Source organism: Eulemur rufifrons, chromosome 24 (genome assembly GCF_041146395.1).
Source record: "Eulemur rufifrons isolate Redbay chromosome 24, OSU_ERuf_1, whole genome shotgun sequence".
NCBI classification, from domain to species: Eukaryota; Metazoa; Chordata; class Mammalia; order Primates; family Lemuridae; genus Eulemur; species Eulemur rufifrons.
In genome coordinates, this window is record NC_091006.1 from 3,306,911 (window position 1) to 3,327,479 (window position 20,569).

Genomic DNA, 20,569 nt, shown 5'->3' on the forward strand with positions numbered 1-20,569 from the left:
GGGGCCGGCCAGGCCCCTGCTGCAGGCCTGCCGAGGCCCCTCTCCCTGGGTGGGCTGGGGCAGGGCAGGTGTGGAGAAGGGGCCCCGGCCTTCAGATTGCTCTCTGGGCATCACGGGGTAGACTGCAGGCACATGGCCCAGTGAAAGCTGGGAGGGGTGGAGGGTCCCACCACTGGAGGCTTCTTCCTGTCGGCCTGGGGTCCCCGGGCAAAGGCGGGTGTGAGTGAGCCTGCTCGGGGGCTGGAGTTGTGAGTAGTTTGTGAGCAAGTGTGGCCAAAGGGCCTCTTGAGCCTGGGGCTGCTGGGCAGAGGGCTCCCTGGGGCAGATGAGCGGACACACCATGGGCTGGGCTGCGGCTCCCAGACCCCTCCAAATCCCCCTCCCCCGACCAGGAGATTCCTCTTCAGGCTCTGGGCCTTTTGGGCTTGGAGCCTGGTCCTCCTGCTATTTATTTGTCTTGCCGGGGGAAGTAAGTAACCCCCTAAAGTGAACAGGGGCTCAGGATGCATGGAGCGCTAATGAAAGTCAGGATCCCGGCCAGGGAAAATGCTGCGATTATTTACAAATGTGACCTGGCCCGCAGAAAATCTTGGAAGTAGCTTCTTTCTGGTTTTAAAAAGACACCAACATTTACTTTGATATGTTTATATTATAGATATAATACATAAAATATCTAGCATGAGACTCTACGTTCTCCCCAGATGAAGAGAACCAAGCCATCCTTCCCTGTTCCCAGCCCCAGTGATGCGTTGGCCGGAGGCCACCTCCCTTCCAGACCAGGAGCCAGGGCCTCTCCGGGGGGACAAGCCTGTGGGCAGCCTGGGCTGGAGGGAGTTCAGGCCCACAGCCGCGGCCGGGGAAAGCGGAGGGGAAGGAGGAAGCCCACCTCACCTCCTTGGTCCCCCCGGGATCAAAAGCAATCCCAGAACCAGAGGGCAAGAGAGCCTCAGCCCCTTCCCCCAGCTGCTGGCAACGAGTCTCACTTTGGCAAGTATCTGAGCAAAACCAAAACAAAACAAAAACCAAATAAAATGGTGGTTTAGCATAGAGTGCACATTCACATTGCACAAGGCACCGCTGGGACACAGAGAGGGCAGATACAAGTGTTGATATCGGCTGATAAAGCAAAATATTTGGAAAGCTTGTCATAACTCCGGTCCCTCCGGGATGGACTGATTGTGCTCCATGTTTGTATGGCCATGCTGGGGGACATACAGTACAGACAAGGCGGATGGCTGTGTCCCTTCACCCCGCTTTGCCCCAAGACCGGATCTCTGGGTTCCCCTCTCCCACTGGGCGCCACCGTCCCCTAGAACACCGGTCCGTAGAGCTAACCCATGACCTAGCTTTCTGGTCTGACTGGGGGTGAGGAGCTCCCACTGGTCACCTGGTGACCCCCATTCGCTGAGTTCTGCCCAGAGAAGCCTCCTCTGTTGCAGGCTGGAGGCAGGGAGGAGGTGGGAGAGGCAAGGAACTAGGGAGCCTTCATGCAAACTAGGGGGACAACCTTACGTTTGAAGCCCCAAGTTCTTACCTTTCAGCCCCTCTAAAAATGGGGGCCGAGGAGCAGCTGGCTCACCCAGATCTCAGCTCCCTGAACCTCCCTCCTGCCCTGGGCCCGCACCCCTCCTTCTCTCCTGGGGGCCTGCTGAGGCCTTGAGAAAGAGGCAGGAAACCTCCAGATAAAATGACAAGGCACATATTTGCTCCCCCTACTCGGTAGGAATCAGAGCAGTGAGTTTGCATTTCCAAGGCACAAGGTTATTCTGTAATACTAGAGTCGCTGGGCTCCCAAGCTCAGCCCCGGTTTCCCAGTTTCCCCCAGCTCGGGAGAAACCCCTGCTGGACCCCCTCATCTTAGACGCACCGAGTCTGGCGCGGAGGAAGGGAGGGGACTCGCGGAGCAGGCCAGGGTTTCAGGCGGCACCGGAATCTCCTAGTCCTGGCTTTGCACGGCCCGGGCAGCCTCGGGATCCGGCGACCCGAAACCACTCCCCGGGTCCACGCCAGGGGCTGGCCGAGGGCGGTCCCGCAGCCGCGCGCCTCACGCGCAGTTGCCCATGGCCTTGACCAAGGAGCTCTCTGGCAGCTGACGGAAGATGCCCCTCAGCGTGTCCAGTTCGCGGCTCAGCTGTTCCACCCGCTTGCGCAGGCGGTCATTGTCACTGGTCAGCTCCAGCACCTTCTGCTGCGTCTCCACGTTGCGCTGCTTGGCCTTGTCGCGGCTCTTGCGCACCGCGATGTTGTTGCGCTCGCGCCGCACCCGGTACTCGTTGCTGTTCTTATCCACCGACTTCTTGGCCTTGCCGGCTCCGCCGCCGCCCGCGCGCAGGTCGGGGTGCGCCGGGGCCAGCCCCTTGAGCGCGCCGCCCGGGCCGGGCAGGCCGGCGGCGCCGAGCGCGGGCGCTGGGTGCGGGCTGGGCACGGGCGTGGGCGGCGGCGTAGGGTGGCCGGGCTGCAGGTGCATGGTGGTCTGGCCGCAGTGCGCAATCTGGAACTGCAGGTGAGGGGCGGCCAGGTGCGCGGGCGGCGGGTGCGCGTGCGACGGCGGCGGCGGCGGCGGCGGCTGGTAGGGGAAGAGGCCGGCCAGCGCCAGCTGCTTGGCTTCGTCGTCCTCGCGGGGCTCCTGCTTGATCACCAGCGGCCGCAGCGCCGGCGCCCCGACGCGCTCGTACAGCGGCTCCAGCCTGCCGTCCAGGTAGCCGGCCGCCGCGCAGCCGTAGCCGGGAGCCGGGCCGTGCGCCCCCCCGGGCATGACGGCGCCGCCGGGGCCCGCGGGGGCGCCCGGATAGTCGAAGTCGCCGCCGCTGCCGCCCGCGGGGCCCGCGGCCACCTTGGCCTTCTCCTGCTGTCGGCTGTGCTGGAACAGGTCGGCCAGGAACTCGTCGTTGAAGGCGGCCGGGTCGATGTAGGCGCTGATGTCAATGGACGTCTCGTGTTCGCAGATGCCGCCCAGCGGCTCCGGGGCGGCAGGTGGCGCGGGAGGGTGCGCGGAGCCCGCGCCCCGCGGAAAGCCGAAGGCGGCGCTGCCGGGCGCGTGCGAGGCGCTCGGGAGGTGGCTGCTCATCGGGGGCCGCGGCTCCGCCTCGTAGAAGTCGGCCGACTCCATGGGGAGCTAGAGCCCTCCCGGCATGGCGAGCCTCGGCGGCCTCCAGCCTGCGCGGGGCCGCTGCTGCCACCGCCCGCCGGAGCCCGGGTCGCTCGCGCCCGCGCAGCTCCGGGTCGCGAATGGCCGGGCCCGCGCGGGCTCCGCTTTTATACCGAGCGGCCGTCGCCCCCTAGAGCCCGAACCCGCTCTGACCACCGGCGACGGCGGGCGGCGCCTCCCGGGTCTTAGCGCCCGCCTCTGCAGGGGGGTGGCAAGCGGGGCCGGAGCGCAGCGCTAGCCTGGCAGGCCGCGGGGAACGCCCGCTGCCTCCTGCGCGGCAGGCCGGGCCGTGGCGGTCGCTCAGAGCTCCTCCCTCGGCCAGGCTGTCGCCCCCGCGCACACGTGGTCGGTGGCGGGGCCCCCTCCTCAAACCACCCACTTCCAGCCAACGGCTAGGGAGCCCGGGAGCATCCAGAGGCCGCGCAGGGGTGGTGGAGGGCGAGTCTCGGTGTTGAGCTACAGTGGCCCGGACTCGCTTTAAAAGCGAGAACCGGGCCTGCCCGGGCCCCGCGGCTCTGGATGGCTGCGGCGCAGAGCGGCGGTCAGTCTAGGGTGGGGGGAGGGGACTGTTTGCCACGCGTGACCCCGCGCACACCGCGCGTGGACAGGCCTGGAGCGCGATGACTCTGTGTCTTCTCTCTGCGATCTCCAGGCGCCCCCCTGATTCCGTGCAGAAGCACCTCTGCCCGCTCTGCCTCGGGGTCCTCCAGAGTCCCCCAGGCTTCCCCGCAGCAGGGCGCTAGGACCCCGCGGGGAGGTGGCCGCAGTCTGGGAGTCTGGAGGACCCGGTTGATCCGCCCGGGCTGGAAACTTTCTTTTTAATTACTTCTCCGGCTAGAGCGCGAGGGTTGCCTGGCGCGTGGGGCCAGCGCTGCCACCCCGCGCGGAGCCGCCACTGTCTCCCCGCGGGACTGGCGGGCTCCCGGGACCAGCTGCGCGGGACACAGGGGCGCTCACGGGAGGGCGCGCGGAGGGCGCAGGCGAACTTGACTCCGGACCGGGATCCTGCAGTGGGGGCCGCAGTCCACGAAGCCTGAAGCTGCCGCTTTCTTCCCCGACTCCCCATTCAGGTGGGCTTCGCCGGCGGGAGCGACAGTGTCGAGGGGCCCCGGTGCCGGGGCTCCAGGTCCGGGCGTCCAGGGGGAGCACTCTGCCGGGCGGTTCGCGGGGCGCCAGGTCTCCGGGATCCTGGGGGCAGGGGCGGCCAGACCCGGGTGCCCGCGGGGCGCAGCACGGCATATGCTCCCACCGCTGCGGGTGGAAGGAGCTTGCTACGGAGCGTCTCCCAGCCACGTGGCGTCCCTCGCGTTCTCCACCGAAATCCTGGCGGCGGAGGTGGAGTGGGGGTGGGGGGTGGCGAAGGATGGCAACGGGGCCCCATGAGGCCTCGTGGGCTCGTAAGTCGCTCCCCCCTCTACCCCCCGGTGCTAGCTGGTGTGCACTCGCCTGCGAGGATCCCTGGGCCGCGCAGGTCAAGACCCCCACACCGACAGCGGCCTTCCTAAGCCTGGCAAGGCGCCACGACCCTCCCAGGAACCCTCATGGAGGAGCAGCTAAAAATACCGCGGGGGAGGCCCGAGCTTCCACTGCGGTCGCGGCAGAGCAGCAGCTTCATCTGGAGAATGCGTACTGTGCTTTAATCAGGTTCCTATTCAACATATTCCCAATGATTAATAGCCCAACTGCTTCATTTTCAGTCCAGAGCTCATAAACAAGATATTTTTAGCTTGATGCTTTTGGACTGAGGGAGTGAAAAGCAGATACGTTAAATAAATACCCTGACGTGGGCCCAGGAGCTGCTCCCGGATTCAGATGCGGGACCCATTAATGCACCACGCACCTGTGGCAGGAGACCTGGAGAGAAATCCAGAAACACCCAGAGGGATTTTCATTTTTTCTGCAGTGCTAAACATGATGGTTTTTCCCAGTGTAGGAACAAAGAAATGCTATTGAAAATGCCCTGTTCCTGGCAGGTGCTGAGGCAGGGAGGAAGGTGATGGGTGGCTTCATCCGCAGAGTTGCTGTTGGCCTGTGCAGGGAGAGGAACTTGGCCTCTTAGGGGTGGAAGGAACTGCAGCGTGGAAACAAGGCCTTGCCCAGGAAGGGCCTGATGAGCCAGAGAGGCGGGGAGAGTGGGGCTCCCAGCCCAGGGGGCTCTCACCCCAGAGGCACAGGTCTTCTTTCTGCAGAGCTGCACTCCACCCACCCAGGCTTGCCCTGTGCAAGGGACTGAGTGCTCGGGGATGAGTGACAAGTGGCCCCTGCCTCTTGGAGCTCGAGCACAGTGCGGGAGACAGAGAAGTCATCACACAGTCTGCTGGGAGGAAGGGCCTCCTCCCAGAGGGGGGGATGCAGAAAGGGGGGTGGGTGGGACTTCATCCATTCATTCATCAAATGTGTAGGAGACACAATGATGATAGAGGACGGCTATGCTGTGATAAAGGGGCGTCCTGCCCTGAACGAGGTGGGGCCTGGGGCTCTGGAGGAGGTAGAGATCAGATTCGGGGAGGTGCAATGGACTGAATTGTGTTCCTCCAAAATTCCTATGTTGAAACCCCAACCCCCATGTGACTGTATTTGGAGACAGGGCTTTTAGGAAAAAATTAAGGTTAAATGAGGTCATAAGGGAGGAAGGCCATGTGAGCGCACGGTGAGAAGGTGGCTGTCTGCAAGCCAGGAAGACAGCCCTCAGCCGAACCTGACGGTGCTGGCACCTTGACCTCAGACTTCCAGCCTCCAGAACTGCAAAAAATGAATGTGTATTCTTTAAGCCCCCAGTCTGTGGCACTCTGTCCTGGCAGCCTGAGCAGACAAAAGCAGGGGGAGAGAGAGGGCTTCACGCAGGAGTGGACCTTTGAGCTGTGCCTTGAGCGAGCAGGAGTTTGCTGGGACGACAAGGGAGGAAAGCCTTCCAGGGGGAGGGAACAGCAGGTGCAAAGGTGACGAGGCTGTGCGCACATGGTGTGCTCTAATAACTAAGGACGAGATGTTTGACCGGCTGGGGTGTGGGCCAAGCTGGGGAGGGCTCTAGATAAGGCTGGGCCCGCAGACGGGGCTGGGTTGATGGCCAAGGCTACTCCAGGTGAAGAAGTAGCCCTTATCTCCCAGGCTTTTGACCTCCAGTTTTTAGCAGGAGAGCTTTCTTGTCCGATATGGTTTCCTGAGAGGCTACTCTAGGAGGGGTAGAGAGGGGCTGTTGACCAGGTGGGAAACAATGGAGACCTAAGGCCCCAGAGTGAAGGGAGAGGGCAGGATAGTTTTGAACAAGATATCAGGACTTGGGCCGGGCGCGGTGGCTCACGCCTGTAATCCTAGCACTCTGGGAGGCCGAGGCGGGTGGATCGCTCGAGGTCAGGAGTTCGAGACCAGCCTGAGCAAGAGCGAGACCCCGTCTCTACTAAAAATAGAAAGAAATTATATGGACAACTAAAATATATATATACAAAAAATTAGCCGGGCATGGTGGCGCATGCCTGTAGTCCCAGCTACTCGGGAGGCTGAGGCAGTAGGATCGCTTAAGCCCAGGAGTTTGAGGTTGCTGTGAGCTAGACTGACGCCACGGCACTCACTCTAGCCTGGGCAACAGAGCGAGACTCTGTCTCAAAAAAAAAAAAAAAAAAAAAAAAGATATCAGGACTTGAGGGCTGAAAGCCTGGCTTCTGGCTGGAGTTACTGTCCCCTGACATAGGTAATGCCCAGAAAAATGGAGGCCCCTCTCCAAGACCCTTGGAGGCCACAGGGGACTCACCCCAGGACACTTGCCTGCTTGCTTTGTGGTGCTAGAGGGGAGAACCTTGGAGCAGCTGCCAAGATCCACCTACCATATTCCAGCTTTTCCTCTGCAGCCTGAGAGCGTAGCTTGAGATGAGGAGGAAGCGGTTTGCAGGGCAGGCAGTGGGGCTCTGGATGGGCTGGCCGGATGCTGAGAGGTGAGGGGGGATCTAGGAGCCGGAGGCAGAAGTGCCCTGGAGCTGCCCAAGCCCTGGAGCAGCAACTGGCTGAGGAGTCAGGGTGGGACCCCAGGGCTGGGGGAGCCACTTTCCGTGGGAGGTGCCGAGGAGTAAGGGAGGTGCAGCCCCATAGCCTGATAGCCTGAGTGGGCGCTCAGCACCCGGCTGGAGGAATCACCTGGGAGAGAGGTGGCTCTGTGGTTGATGTGCAAGTGATACGAAGCTGGTAATAAGAGAAGCTTGTAAATCCTCTCTGACTACCCTTAAGATCCTTCTTCCTTCTTAATTGAGGGCAGCTCAGCGGTCCCTGCAGTGAGGAACAAGGGAGGTCCTCAAGTCCGCCCCCCGCTCAAGGTGCTGAGCCGGCAACTGGAGCCATGGGGCAAGGACCCAGGCTCTGCCACGTGGCCAGCTCCCTGGGGCCCGACTTTTGCCACCGGGGAGAGAAGAGGCATGTTCTGATGAGGGAGAAAAGCAGCAACAGGACTGGAAATATGCTCATAGGTATTCCCACGGCTCAGAACAGAGGCCATGGAGAGGGGAGGGCAGGCCAGGCTGTGAGCAGGCCAGGTGGGGAGAGGGTGGGCAGGAGGCCTCCGGAAGTGTTGTCCTGACGTTTGGATAAGCCAGGGTGAAGCCTGGTTCCAGAGTCATTTGCAGCTCTGACCATTTTGAGAAGACAGAGCCCTAGGAACGGCATTTGACTTCGGTTCAGCCCTTCTAGTGCAATGCACACGAGAGAATGCACGCACAAGCTTGAAAATCAACCGAAGTCTGAAGAGCAAAAACGGAACTAACTCTTCTGATTTAGTTTTCTAACTTTATCTAAAGCTGAAGTGTGGATGTAAGATTGGTCATCCCAAGGCAGGACCGACTAAGATAAGATAAAAGACGAGAACTAGGATTTTCCGGTACAGCTGAGCTCTGGCTGGGGGCGGGGGGCGGGAGGGTGAGTATCTAATATAGTAGCTCTAATAATGTTTCAATGATTCAATAAAATACTCTGAAAGACCTTCCTTAAATTAGACAAAACAAAAACAACTAGTTCCTTTTTATTACAAATGTATTCATGAATGAGTTTTGTACTAATTCATTTTACGCTTTTAGTATTGACAGGTTCAGCATAGGAACCTGATGGATAATTAACCAAAGTCTAACCAAAAGTTTCTTATCAACGGACTCCCAGCTCTTGGAGAAGCCATTATCACCCATGAGATCATACATCCTATCTCAGCAGGAGGCCCAGTGGTATGGGGACTCTTCAGACCCTTGACATACCTACCTCATCTTATGATAGCTGAGTGACCTTGGGCAAGTTACTGAATGTCTCTGGACCTCTGGTTTCTTTTCTGTGAACTGGGTACAATTTACAGAATCGTAGGGATGCTGGAAGGATTAGGGAGAATTATATGTGCCAAGGCCGGTTCCTGGCAGGGTGTAGATGCTTGCTTGGTAAATAAGAGCTTCTTGTATTCATGGCTCTTCTGGCCTCTATATAAGCACACTTTTGAGGTTTTATTTTCCCCAGAAACTTTAATATTAAGCAACTCATTTCAACATATACTTATGGAATGGCTGATATTATATTAGACCAGGGTTCTCAGTGTTTTCTAGGGGAAAGCACCTAGAAATTATGGTACTCTCTGCAGAACATTCCAAGGCATAATTAAGTCTGTCATCATAAGCTGGAAATCACTTGACCGTTAGGAAACATGACTATATTGGTTGTATGCCATGTAAACTCACAAGCGTGGGTACTCAGGCCTATACAAAATCCACACCGTCGAATTCACAAGAATCAGCCATTTCCAGTTTTCTCTAATACTCATCTACTATGAATATAATATGTGTGTGATTTCACTTGTTTTTCTTTATTTTATTTGCGTGCCTCTGCTAGCAGACAAGCAGTAGCGAACACCAAAGATTCTAGAAAAAGAATATTGAGTCAAAATTTAAATTTCAGAAAATTCTGTTATCTTATTGTTATTATTATTTTAGCAAATTGGGAAAAACCTTCTATTCTATTTTGGTGGGACACTCCTTTGATAAATGATGGGGCCCCCAGAGTCCCCGTCCAGCATTTGGGGAACACACAGCAAGTGAGCAGTGGAGGTGGCAAGCCCGGCCCTCGCTTCCGTGGGACCCAGGACAAGAATACAAAAGGCAGCCCCCAGACCGTCTGTTTAAATATTAAAAGCCACTGAAAGATAGGAAAAAAGACAAGACAATTAAAAGTTACCAATCAAACTAAGATACTGTTAGATAAAATATGTTTTACCTTCCTGCCTTAACAAATATATCTTCATAATGTCCTAGAAGACCAGATTTAAATTTAGAATTTGACTCTGAAACGTGGTGGGGTGGGGAGAGCCGGCCACCCCCCTTCCCTTCCCGTGGGTCCTCCTCCCGCCCGCAGGCTCCTTAGGCCAGCAGGTGTAGACAGACTCCCAGCACGGGGCTCAAATGCTGCCTATACCCTGTGAAAATTGCCACACCCTCCTGCTTGTCACCGTTGGGCCTTGTGCACCCTAGTGAAGTGGCCCATGTAGGCCCAGACAGCTGGTTCTGGGCTGTTGGAGCAGGAAATTCCTTGGCCTGAGCGGGGTGGGGAAGAGTATCCAGAGGGCATGAGCGGGGGCCTCTACTGTGGGGGTCCAGCACCCCGGCCCTCCTGCCTGAGTCTAAGCGTGGCAGGGCGGCTACCCCAGGCAGGGCCCCAGTGCCCTGAGCGGGCCAGCACTCAGTGCAAGCAGGAGAGTGGTGACCCCCTGGTCCTGGCCTTGTTAGTGGCTCCTGGCCCTGCCTCTGTTGAAGGACATGGCAGTTGGCAATAACCCCACATGGGTGTCCCGGATTCATCCCCTCTGTCCATGCCACCATCCACACCCTGCTTCCAGCCACAGCCTCTGACTGGCCTCCCTGCAGACTTCCTGAACCCGCCAGCTCTCTCCACGAAGTGGCCTGAGTTATCCTTTAAACATGCATTCAGATCACGCCACCTGCCCACTCAAACCCTCCTGTGACCACTTGTTGCCTATGAAAGAAAACCCCAGTGGATCCACCTGGCCACAGGCCCCGCCTCCAGCAGCCCTCCGCTCTCCCACGCCTCCCCACGGCTCCCCCCCCACGCTCTGCCAGCACAGCGTCCCAGCCACGGGGCATTGCACTTTGCTCTCCTCGCTCCCTGGAATGTTCTTCCCAGGTTGGCACGACTCCTTCCTTGCTGACATTTGAGTCTCACCTTCGCAAAGAGGTTCCTCCCCGGGACGCGCTGCGCGCTTCCCGCCCCCTCCCTTGGCTCCTCGGGCCATGGCGTACTCTGTTACTCTGTTTTCCTCGTAGCACTCTCTGAAAAATGGTCTTGTTTACTCATTTCGCTTGTTCCTTATCTGGCTTCCCCCGCTAGAATGCCAGCTCCGCAAAGGCAGGGACCTTGTCTGTCCTGTTCTGCCTATTTCCAGAGCTACAGGCCTTGGCCTATGGGAGAGCCTCAAATATTTGTTGAATGAACGCAAAATGGATTCTACTGAAGAAAACTGCTACCCAACCACCCTCCTAGAACTGAGCTTGTTCCAAAGCCCAGAAGTTGCTCAGAGGTGGCCCCAAAGATAACACGAGAAGACTCAACTGACCCCCTGGGCCAGCGGTCCCTAGGGCAGACCCAATCCCCAGCCTATGCAAGCTGTTCCAGGCAAGACTGCCAGGGCCTGGAGAGTCTGCCCGGCACTAATGGGCTAAATTGAAAGAGGCCCCCTGCGGGCAGATGTGGCCCCCAGGAGCTTGGCTGAGCACAACACGTGGAAGAAAAAGCGCTCCTTTCTCTGGGGAGATGCAGTCCAGCCAGGACACAAGGTGAGTAGAGACTCCCTCCACCGTGACTCCAGAGCACCCCCTATCTGTAGGGCACTGCTGGGAAGGTGCTCAGGAGAGGCAGACTTAGTCCTTGGACATGGCTGGATGTCAGCTCCACCTGGGAAAATGGCCCGGCCTCCCAGCAGGCCTGTGGACTTGCAGACCCCACTGCTCCAAGAGCCCGCTCCTGTGCACCCACCACTTCTCCTCCTTGCTGATCCAAGGACTTATGCCTCAAGGTTGCATCTCTTAAAAAAATCTAAGAAAGAGGAAACCAAATCTTCTGAAAAATCAAAATAAGAGTGTTTAGGGGATGGCTGCATGAAGGCCCTAATCCAGCTCCCTTGTCCTGTGATCACCCTCAACTCCCCCAAGTCTCAGCCCCTCAGCACTGTGTAAAATGTCTCCCAAGTGGAGGCATTGAAGCGACGGATTTCCAAAGGCCAGATCTATGGTAGCACATAGTTGGGGCTAGATTTTTTTCCCAGCGGAAGCCAGTATCAGATCTTGCCAAGGTTTGTAGCAACACACCGCCAACTTACAGGTTAAAAAACCAGATTGACATCAGGATAAATCCTAACTGAAACAAAGGCAACCTGCAGAACAGCGTTAGCTTCCGCTTTTCCAGGAGAAAAGGACTTTAAATGTGTATTTGTGTGTGTATAGAAAGAAGTTAGGAGGACTACACACCAAACTGTTAACAGTGGTTCTGCCTTTGCAGGAAGCCCCCTTGTACTTTTTAATTTATGTATTTATGTGTACTGGACATTTTAAACAGATGAGTATGTCTTATTTTATAGTTTTATACGTACTCATCTTCATAGTTTTATAAACTATAAAATACTTTAACTTTATAGTTTTATAATTTTCTATAGTTTTATAAACTGTGAAATGTTTTTGAGTCACTTAATTTGCTCTACAAATGTGTAATAAACTAATGGATTGCATTGTTTTGTAATAACTTCAAAATGCTTTTCAATGACCATATTTTCCAAATAAACAATCTAGAAACATGCTGTAAGAATGATTTGTGAGATTTCTCATATGAAGAATCATACATAGTTATAGGCATTAATTCACATTCAATTCTACATGTAATAAGTCAGCTTTATTTTAAAAGTAAAAAGCTCATTTATTAATACATAAAGAACTTCTGCAAATCTGCATGAAAAGAAATCACAATCCCAAAGAAAATTGGAATATACAGATACGCAGTGCAGAAAATGCGTATACATATGCTTGATTTATGTAAAAATGAGAGGTTCTACATATATGCTTATCCATGTCTAGAATAGCTCAGGAAGGGAACTTAAGCAGGGAGACTTGCAAATGGGTAATGAATTTTTACCGCACATTAACATATATAACAGAATTAAACAATAATTAAGTAATAATGAATTGGGAGTGCTCCTAAAATTCCAAAGCATATGATTGCTGTATATACCCTGAAAACACTAGCCTTAGGATAATGAGAAGAGGGTTTAGCTTTATAGAGTTGAACGGAACTCAATGGACCATAAAAACCTAAAAAGGACTTTATTTTCACTGGTTGCCCCAAGAAAATATATAAACCAGTCAGTGACAGTAAAGATCTTTCATACAACATGAGCCCATTTTTCCCAAACAGGGAATTGAGTTTCCTGTGTTGATTTAGCAGTTGAGGGACTGTGGGCAGGGCAGGAGCGTCCCATGCCACCTCTCCTGTTGGTCTTGTCCATCTCTGTCTCTACCATTTTCAGCCAAAATTCCAAAGGTCACTTGGAAAGCACACACCCCAGGCACTCCCTTTCGGTTAGATAACCCCCCACGGCCCAGATCCCAGCGCGGATTCCTGGGGACCAGGGGAACTCCGATACGAATCTTTGCCTACTTGACCAACAAGTAGAGGTGACACTAAACAAAATGAGTTTCCACAAACATATCTTTAGAACCTAATTTTTATTATAATTGGTTAGAAAATCCAGCTTACATTCCAAATGCAGTCATTTTTTTTTTTTTTTATCTTAGTCAAGGTGCAATAACGGTTAAACGAAAACCAGCATGACTCATGCTCCTATAAAAGTGTCCCCTTACAGAGTTCAGCATGTCTCCGAACAAGGGAAACTGCCAGTCAGTCGCATGGAAAGAGGTTGTTCTGGCCGCTTACTTTTCTGGGGGCAATTATTAGAAGACGAGCTGGCCCCGTGGAATCTGCCCAACAGCTCACTGACAGGGAGTGTGCACCCTGAGTGGACATTGACTGAGCCATTTAAGCACCTTCCAGTGTGTGGGGATGTCCTACCTTAGGAGTCCCATGTCCCCACTGGAAGGCAGAGAGGCTCTCACGTAGCCTCCTTCACAGCGGGGATGAGGACTGTAGTAAAGGCTCTGAGAACACACACACACACACACACACACACACACGAGTGAGAGCCATCAGGACACGAGAAAAGGACATGAAGGAGCAGGCACCACTGGATTCTATTTTGGCGAGGACAGCCAAGAGACAGCCAGGGTCTGGGGCACTGTGGCCACTGTCACTGGCTGCGCAGTCTCCACACCAGATTCTCTGGCCTTCCTCAAGACGCTGCCAACTTCCTAACATTCTCTATTACTTTTCTTTTCTGTTTAATTGGACTGGATTCTGTTGTTTATGCCCAGCTGGGAGAAGCCTCTGACGTGGATGACTAACTAACAAGCATCTGGCCAAGTTCAAAGTCGCAGATGACTCCTGCTACCTCCTCCCCCCAACTATGGCCTTGGTCTTCACACCTGGCCCTCTTTACAAGCCATTTCTCATAACCAGGTTAAGAAAGAAAACAGACTGTGGGGTTAGCGGCCAGTCTGAATGCCACTCGTGCACTGTGACTTTGGAGAGTGGCTTGGCCTCTCTTGCCCAGTTTCCTCATCTGTAAAATGGTGATAATACAGCCTTCTTCCCCCTAGAATTGTTGTGAGGATTAAATAAAATAACCCACTAATAGCACTTAGATAAATGTTGAGGATTAGCTCTCCCAGCAAGGAAACAAAAGAAGACCAATATGGGGAATTAAAAAAAAACCCTTATTAAATGAGATAAAAATCAAAATCCCTTTAGCAACTAGATGAGAGATTCTTGGCCATTTATTTTTCTGGCCACACACACCTTTAGAATCAACCAAGAAAATTCCAACGATATATCCAACTATCAACTCTAGAAAAAATCTAAAAACCAACTATAGGAATACCCCGCAGATAGTGTGGGTTTGGTTCCAGACAACTAAAGTAAAGTGAATAGCACAATAAAAGGAGTCACATGAATTATTGGGTTTCCTAGTGCATATAAAAGTTATATTTATGCTGTAGTCTATTAAGTGTGCAATAGCATATGTCTTAAAAATAATGTACATAACTTAATTAAAAAATACTTTATTGCTAAAAAATGCTAACAATCATCTGAGTCTTCAGCAAGTTATAATCTTTTTTGTTGGTGGAGGGTCTTGCCTCGATGTTAATGGCTCCTGGTTGGGGTGGCTGTGGCAATTTCTTAAGATAACCATGAAGTCTGCTGCATCAATGGACTCTTGCTTGCGTGAAAGATTTCTCTGTAACATGCAACGCTGTTGAATAGCACTTTAACCACAGTAAAACTTTGAAAATTGAAGTCGCTCCTCTTAGACCCTGCTACTGTTTTATCAACTATGTTTATATATTTTAAATCCTTTGCTGTCATTTCAACAATGTTCATAGCATCTTCACCAGGAGTAGATTCTATTTACTTTTAACCATTTTTTTCCTCATCTAGAGAAGTTTGTTCTCATCTGTTCAAGTTTGATCATGAGGTTGCAGCAATTCAGTCACAACTTCAGGTTCCACTTCTAATTCTATTTCTCTTGCCATTTCCACCACATCTGCAGTTACTTCCTCCACTGAAGTCTTGAACCACTCAAAGTCATCCATGAGAAGTGGAATCAACTTCTGCCAAACTTCCGTTAATATTGATATTTTGGCCTCCTCCCATGAATTATGAGTTTCTTAATGGTATCTAGAATGGTGGATCCTTCTGGAGGTTTTCAATTGATTTTGTCTAGATCCATCAGAGAGATCACTATGTATGGCAGCTATAGCCCTATGAAACGTATTTCTTAAATAATAAGACTTAGTTACTCCTTGATCTGTGGACTGCAGAATGGTGGTTGTGTTAGCAGACATGAAAACAACATCAATGTCCTTGTACATCTCCATCAGAGCTCTTAGGTGACTAGATGAGTTGTCAGTGGGGAGTAATATTTTCAAAGGGATCTTTTTCTGAGCAGTAGGTCTCAACAGTGGACTTAAAATATTCAGTAAACCATGATGAAAACAGATGTGCTGTCATCCAGGCTTTGTTGTTCCATTTATAGAGCAAGGAGAGTAGATTTAGCATAATTCTTAAGGGCTCTAAAATTTTCAGCATGGTAAATGAGCAGTGGCTTCAACTTAATGTCAACAGCTGCATTAGCCCCTAACAAGAGAGTCAGCCTGTCCTTTGAAGCTGTGTAGCCAGGCATTGACTTCTCCTTGAAGTGCTGGGGACCTAAACCAGGAAAGTAGAGCAGAGATGGAGAAGAAGGAAATGTGGTTTTGAAAGGTACATAGGAAGCAAATTGAGAATTTTGCAATTCTGGATATAGATGATGACAGACGCTGACATCTATTAACTCCCACAAGTTCAGTCTCATGAAATCACTTAGTGAAATGATAGTTTACTCCCATTTCCCATAAAATAATAACATAATATCTACCATCTTAAAGTTCATTTTATTCAATGCAATCCATATCAGAAATTCAATTGGCTTCTTTATAAAAATTGGCACACTGCTGATCCTAAAATTTATATGAAGCTCAAGGGACTCAGACTAGCCAAAACAATCTCAAAAAGAAGAACAATGTTTGGAAGACTTACACTTCCTGATTTCAAAACTTACTACAAAGCAAAAGTAATCAAGACAGTGCAGGACTGGCATGAAGTTAGACATCAGTAGAATAGAATTTAGAGTCCAGACATAAATCCCTATATTGATGGTAAATTGATTTTCAACAAGGTACCAAGGGGAAAGCATCGTCTCTTCAACAAATGGTGCTGGGACAACTGGATGTGTATATGCAAAACAATGAAATTGAACCTCTACTTTGCACCATATACAAAAATTAACTCAAAATGGATCAAAGACCTAAAAGTAACAGCAAAAACTACAAAATTCTTAGAAAAAAACATAGGGGTAAATCTTCATGACCTTGGACTAGGCAAAATGGTTTCTTAGAGATGACACCAAAAGCCCAAGCAATAGAATTGGACTTCATCAGAATGGAAAATGTTTGTGCTTCAAACGACACTTTCAAATGAAAGCGAAAAGACTCAGTGGGAGAAAATATGTGCACATCATGTATCTGATAAGGGACTGGTATCCAGAGTATATAACGAACTCATACAACTCAACAATAAAATTAACCCAATTAAAAAATGGGCAAAGGATGTGAATAAACATTTTTCCAAAGAAGTTATACAAATGACCAATAAACACACGAAAAGATGCTCGACATCATTAATCATCAGGGAAATAAATATGATGAGGTACTCACTTCACACCCACTATGATGGCTACAATAAAAAAAGCCGGGAATGTAAAATGGCACAGCCACTTTGGAGAACAGGCTGGAAGTTTCTCAAAAAGTTAAACAGGGCTATCGTTTGACCCAGTGATTCATGCCTACGTATATGCAAGAGACATGAAAACATGTCCACATAAGACTTTGTACACAAATGTTTATGGTAGCATTGTTTACAATAGCCAAAAGGCGGAACCAAACTGAACGCTCACCAACTGCTGAATGAATAAACCAAATGTGGTTTATCCACACAATGGAATATTCCTTGGCCATAAGAAGGAATAAAATACTGACAGATGCTACCACACTAATGGACCTTGAAAATGTTATGCAAAGGAACAAAAGCCAGTAACAGAAGATGACATATTCTATGTGTATTTATATGAAATGTCCTGAATAGGCCAATCTGCAGAGACGGTAAGTGGGTTAGTGATTAGGGCTGGGAGAAGACAAAGATTGTGGGGGCCGGTGATAGCTAAAGGGCGCAGGGCTTTTCGTGAGAGTGAAGAAAATGTTTTCAAATTGATTATGGTCATGGCTGCACAACTCTGTGAATATACTAAAAATCATTACACTGTACACTTTACATGGGTGAACTGCATGGTATGGGAATTATATCTCAATAAAGATGTTACCAAAATAATTATAAAACAAGAAAAGGAAGTTCATTTTATTTTTAATTTTTAAATTATAAGCTAATATATATATATTATTTTTAAGAAATTTAAAGTATTATAGCAGGGTGTAGAGGAAAAAAATGTTTAATTACCTCCTCATCCCAAACTTCTAATCCTTCTGTGGTCCTGAGAGGAAGTTAGTTTAATCATTAGTTTAATGCAAATTTTCACATTTTTTTGTGATGTATAGGTACGAACATAAGTAAACAAGATGTAGATACATGATTTAGTGTTGCAACTTTAAAAATAAAAGGGTTTGCGCTATAGGTTTTGTTCTGTTGCTTGCTTTTTTCGCTTAACATTGTGTTTTCAAGATCCTTCCATATTATTAAATATATACAGATCTTCCTCTGTTTTAAAAATACTGCATAGTATTGTATAGCAAAGGTGTATGTAGGCTGAATACCTAGTAGTAAAATTGTTGGGTCAGAGGTTATGGGGTTTAAAATTTAGCAGATACTGCAAATTGTCCTGAAGAAAGGGTTTATACAATTTTACACACCCACCAATAGTGACTGTGGACACCTTTCCCTACACCCGTGCAAACAATAGACATTATTAACACTGTTAAATCTTGTTTGTTTGGTATCTCATTGTTTTAGCTTCTGTTTTCCTGGTTACCTGTAAGGTTAATGAATATGAAATTCCCTAAATGACTTTCTTAGGATACCTGGTATATTTTTTATGTGCGTTTATTTCAGAGGCTTTATTTTTATTTTGTTTTGCCCATCTCTTGTAAACAGCAAATAGCTGATTTTCTTGATTGTAGTTCTGATGTATTTACCTGATCTGAGAGCCAAAATAAAGGGATCTTGAGGAAATTAACAAAGAGTGTGCTGATGACACATCACTAAGACTGATACTGTTTAAATGTCAGTCTTAACCATGTATCATCTTTGTTTAGTGTATCATCATGTTCTGTTGTAGAATTAAAGCTTTAAAATTTGTTTATGTAGTACATTTTACGTTTTACCAAAAAGGATTCCACTTTGTTATTATGATGGCTTTAAAATACGTCCACGAGTTCTTTGCCACTTCACTCACAAAAGCTGGAGTCTGATTCCCCTCCCCTTGATTACAAGCTGGCTTTAGTGACTCACTTCTAACAAACAGAACGTGGCTCTGATGCTGTGGGACTTTCAGCTTCCAGCTGGCGCGTGTTTATTGGAACACTGGCCCTTGGAACCCAGCCACCATGTTGTGAGGAAGCCCAGGCCACACGGAGAGGCCCAGCCTCAGTCCACATGGGGAGGAAATGAGGCCCCGGCCAGCAGCCAACATTGGCTACCAGACGCATGAATGAACCAGCCCGCAGATGATTCCAACTCCCGGCTTTTGAGTCTTCCAACTAAGGCCTCAAACATCGTGGGGCTAAAGCAGGACATCTCCCTTGTACTCTGTCTCAATTCCTGATCCATAGTATCCATGAGCAAAATAAATGGTAGTTTAATGCCACTATGTTTTGGGGTAATTTATTATGCAGCCATAGTAACTGGTATATTTATTAATACAGAGAACTTGAGAGGTGTTCCTCAATACTTTCCAATTGGGGTGAAAAAAGACAATTTTGTGCAGAAATTTTATTATGCTTTTCTAGTAACTCACTCTTCCACTCCCCTCAATGAGATATGTTTGAAACGGTTCATACCATCCTGTTTTAGGTTTTCTATTTTTATTTCTAAATAGAAATACTTCTTTTTTGTCTTTTTTTCATTTAAAAAATCTTTTACTTTCTTTGAATGAATAAGATTTTCTTTGTTCTATTTGTTTCCCTCTGGGAATTAGAGTGTATGGAATTTATACATCTTCTATTCTTCTAAGATTATGATTACATTTCATACAGTGCAGTGGCATCAGCATAGCTCACAGCAACCTCAAACTCCTGGCCTCAAGCGATGCTCCCACCTCGGTCTCCTAGAGTGCTAGGATTACAGGCGTGAGCCACCGTACCCGGCCATGATTACATTTTTAACACACATTTTTCTCTCAATATCTAGAAGTACTCAGTGTCTGTTTCCTCCCCTGAACAAGACAGACAACTTAGTAAGATTTCACTTCTCTCCTCCAACTCTTCTTGATCTCTCATGTTTACATCATCTGAACTTTAGTTTCAGATTACCTTGAAAAAACATCCAACAATGATTAATACTTAATCATAAGTGCTCACCTCTGACCCATTTTTTTTTTTTTTTTGGCTTGTCTCTGTTTTTAGTTTCATTTATCTTTCTCATGGATTCATTTTCTGACTTGCTTGAATTTGTCTTCTAGTAAATTTTTCAGGAAACTCCCTATATGGTGACCCACTGTCTCGTAGCATCCAGCATTGCCAGCGAGGATGCTAATGCGATTCTCATACCCTCGTGCAGAACCTGGTTTTCTCTGTCTCTGTTTTGAAGGATTTTCTCTTTATCTTTGGCATTCCAAAATTTTTCTTTCTTTCTTTCTTTTTTTTTTTCAAAGACAGGTTGTCGCTCTGTCACCCAGGCTGTAGGGAATTTTTGCCTTGAATTGTACTATTGTTTTGCCAAGAATGTAACTTTGTAAAAGCTTGCATGGTAAGTCCTGGAAGCCGTGGTACTTGTGGGGTTGGGGTCAATTTACTCTGAAGGTCATTTTAAGGTTTTCCAGGCTACTCTTCAGAAAACTGGGGGTTGTGCGTGTGTTTGGGGCCAGATCAGTTGTAGAGCAGTGGAGGGGGGTGTTGGGAGGACTGGAGACGGGGTGCAGAAGAGGAGGGGTGAGGATGGAGACTGGAGGTGAGGATGGGGACTGGAGGTGAGGATGGGGACTGGAGGTGAGGATGGGGACTGGAGGTGAGTCTCTGTGCCTTAGGGACTTGCTGCCACACCACAGATAAGGCTGGAATCTGTAGAGAATGTAGGGACAGGCAGTCTCAAAACACAACTCAGATAGCCACAGGCAAGAGAAAGAAACTAGACCCCTATCTCTCGCCAAATCCGAAAATCGACTCAAAATGGATTAAGGACTTAAGTAAGTCTGGAAACTATAAAACCATTAGAAGGAAACCCAGGGAGAAGGCTTCAGGACACTGAAGCAAGTACACATACACAAGGGAATACTATTCAGCCACGAAAAAGAATGAAATCTTGTCATTTGCAGGAACATGGATGGGACTGGAGGTCATTATGCTACATGAAGTAAGCCAGGAACAGAAAGACAAATATCACATGTTCTCATCCATGTGTGGGAGCTAAAAAAGCTGATCTCACGCGGGCAGAGAGTCGGTTGGTTACCAGAGACAGGGAAGGTGGGGTGGGGGGTGAAGAGAGGTTGGATAATTGGTACAAACTCACAGTTAGATGGAAGGAAGAAGT

At 49.7% G+C, this 20,569-nt stretch overlaps 1 protein-coding gene and 1 long non-coding RNA gene across 2 annotated transcripts; one reads left to right on the forward strand and one right to left on the reverse strand.

The window, feature by feature from the left end:
• Positions 1-1,186: 1,186 nt before the first annotated feature.
• On the reverse strand, positions 1,187-3,230 carry CEBPA (CCAAT enhancer binding protein alpha). Its single transcript, XM_069458291.1, has one exon. It carries the CDS (start codon positions 3,107-3,109, stop codon positions 2,045-2,047), a length of 1,065 nt encoding a protein of 354 aa, XP_069314392.1. The 5' UTR covers positions 3,110-3,230; the 3' UTR covers positions 1,187-2,044.
• Positions 3,231-6,775: 3,545 nt separating this feature from the next.
• LOC138375018 (uncharacterized) lies at positions 6,776-8,919 on the forward strand. Its single transcript, XR_011231411.1, has 2 exons — positions 6,776-7,602; positions 8,206-8,919. It is a non-coding gene; the product is annotated as an uncharacterized lncRNA (long non-coding RNA).
• The last annotated feature ends 11,650 nt before the right edge of the window (positions 8,920-20,569 follow it).

Excerpts from the sequence above, each read along its gene's own strand:
- CEBPA (XM_069458291.1), bottom strand. The coding sequence starts at position 3,109 with ATGGAGTCGGCCGACTTCTACGAGGCGGAGCCGCGGCCCCCGATGAGC.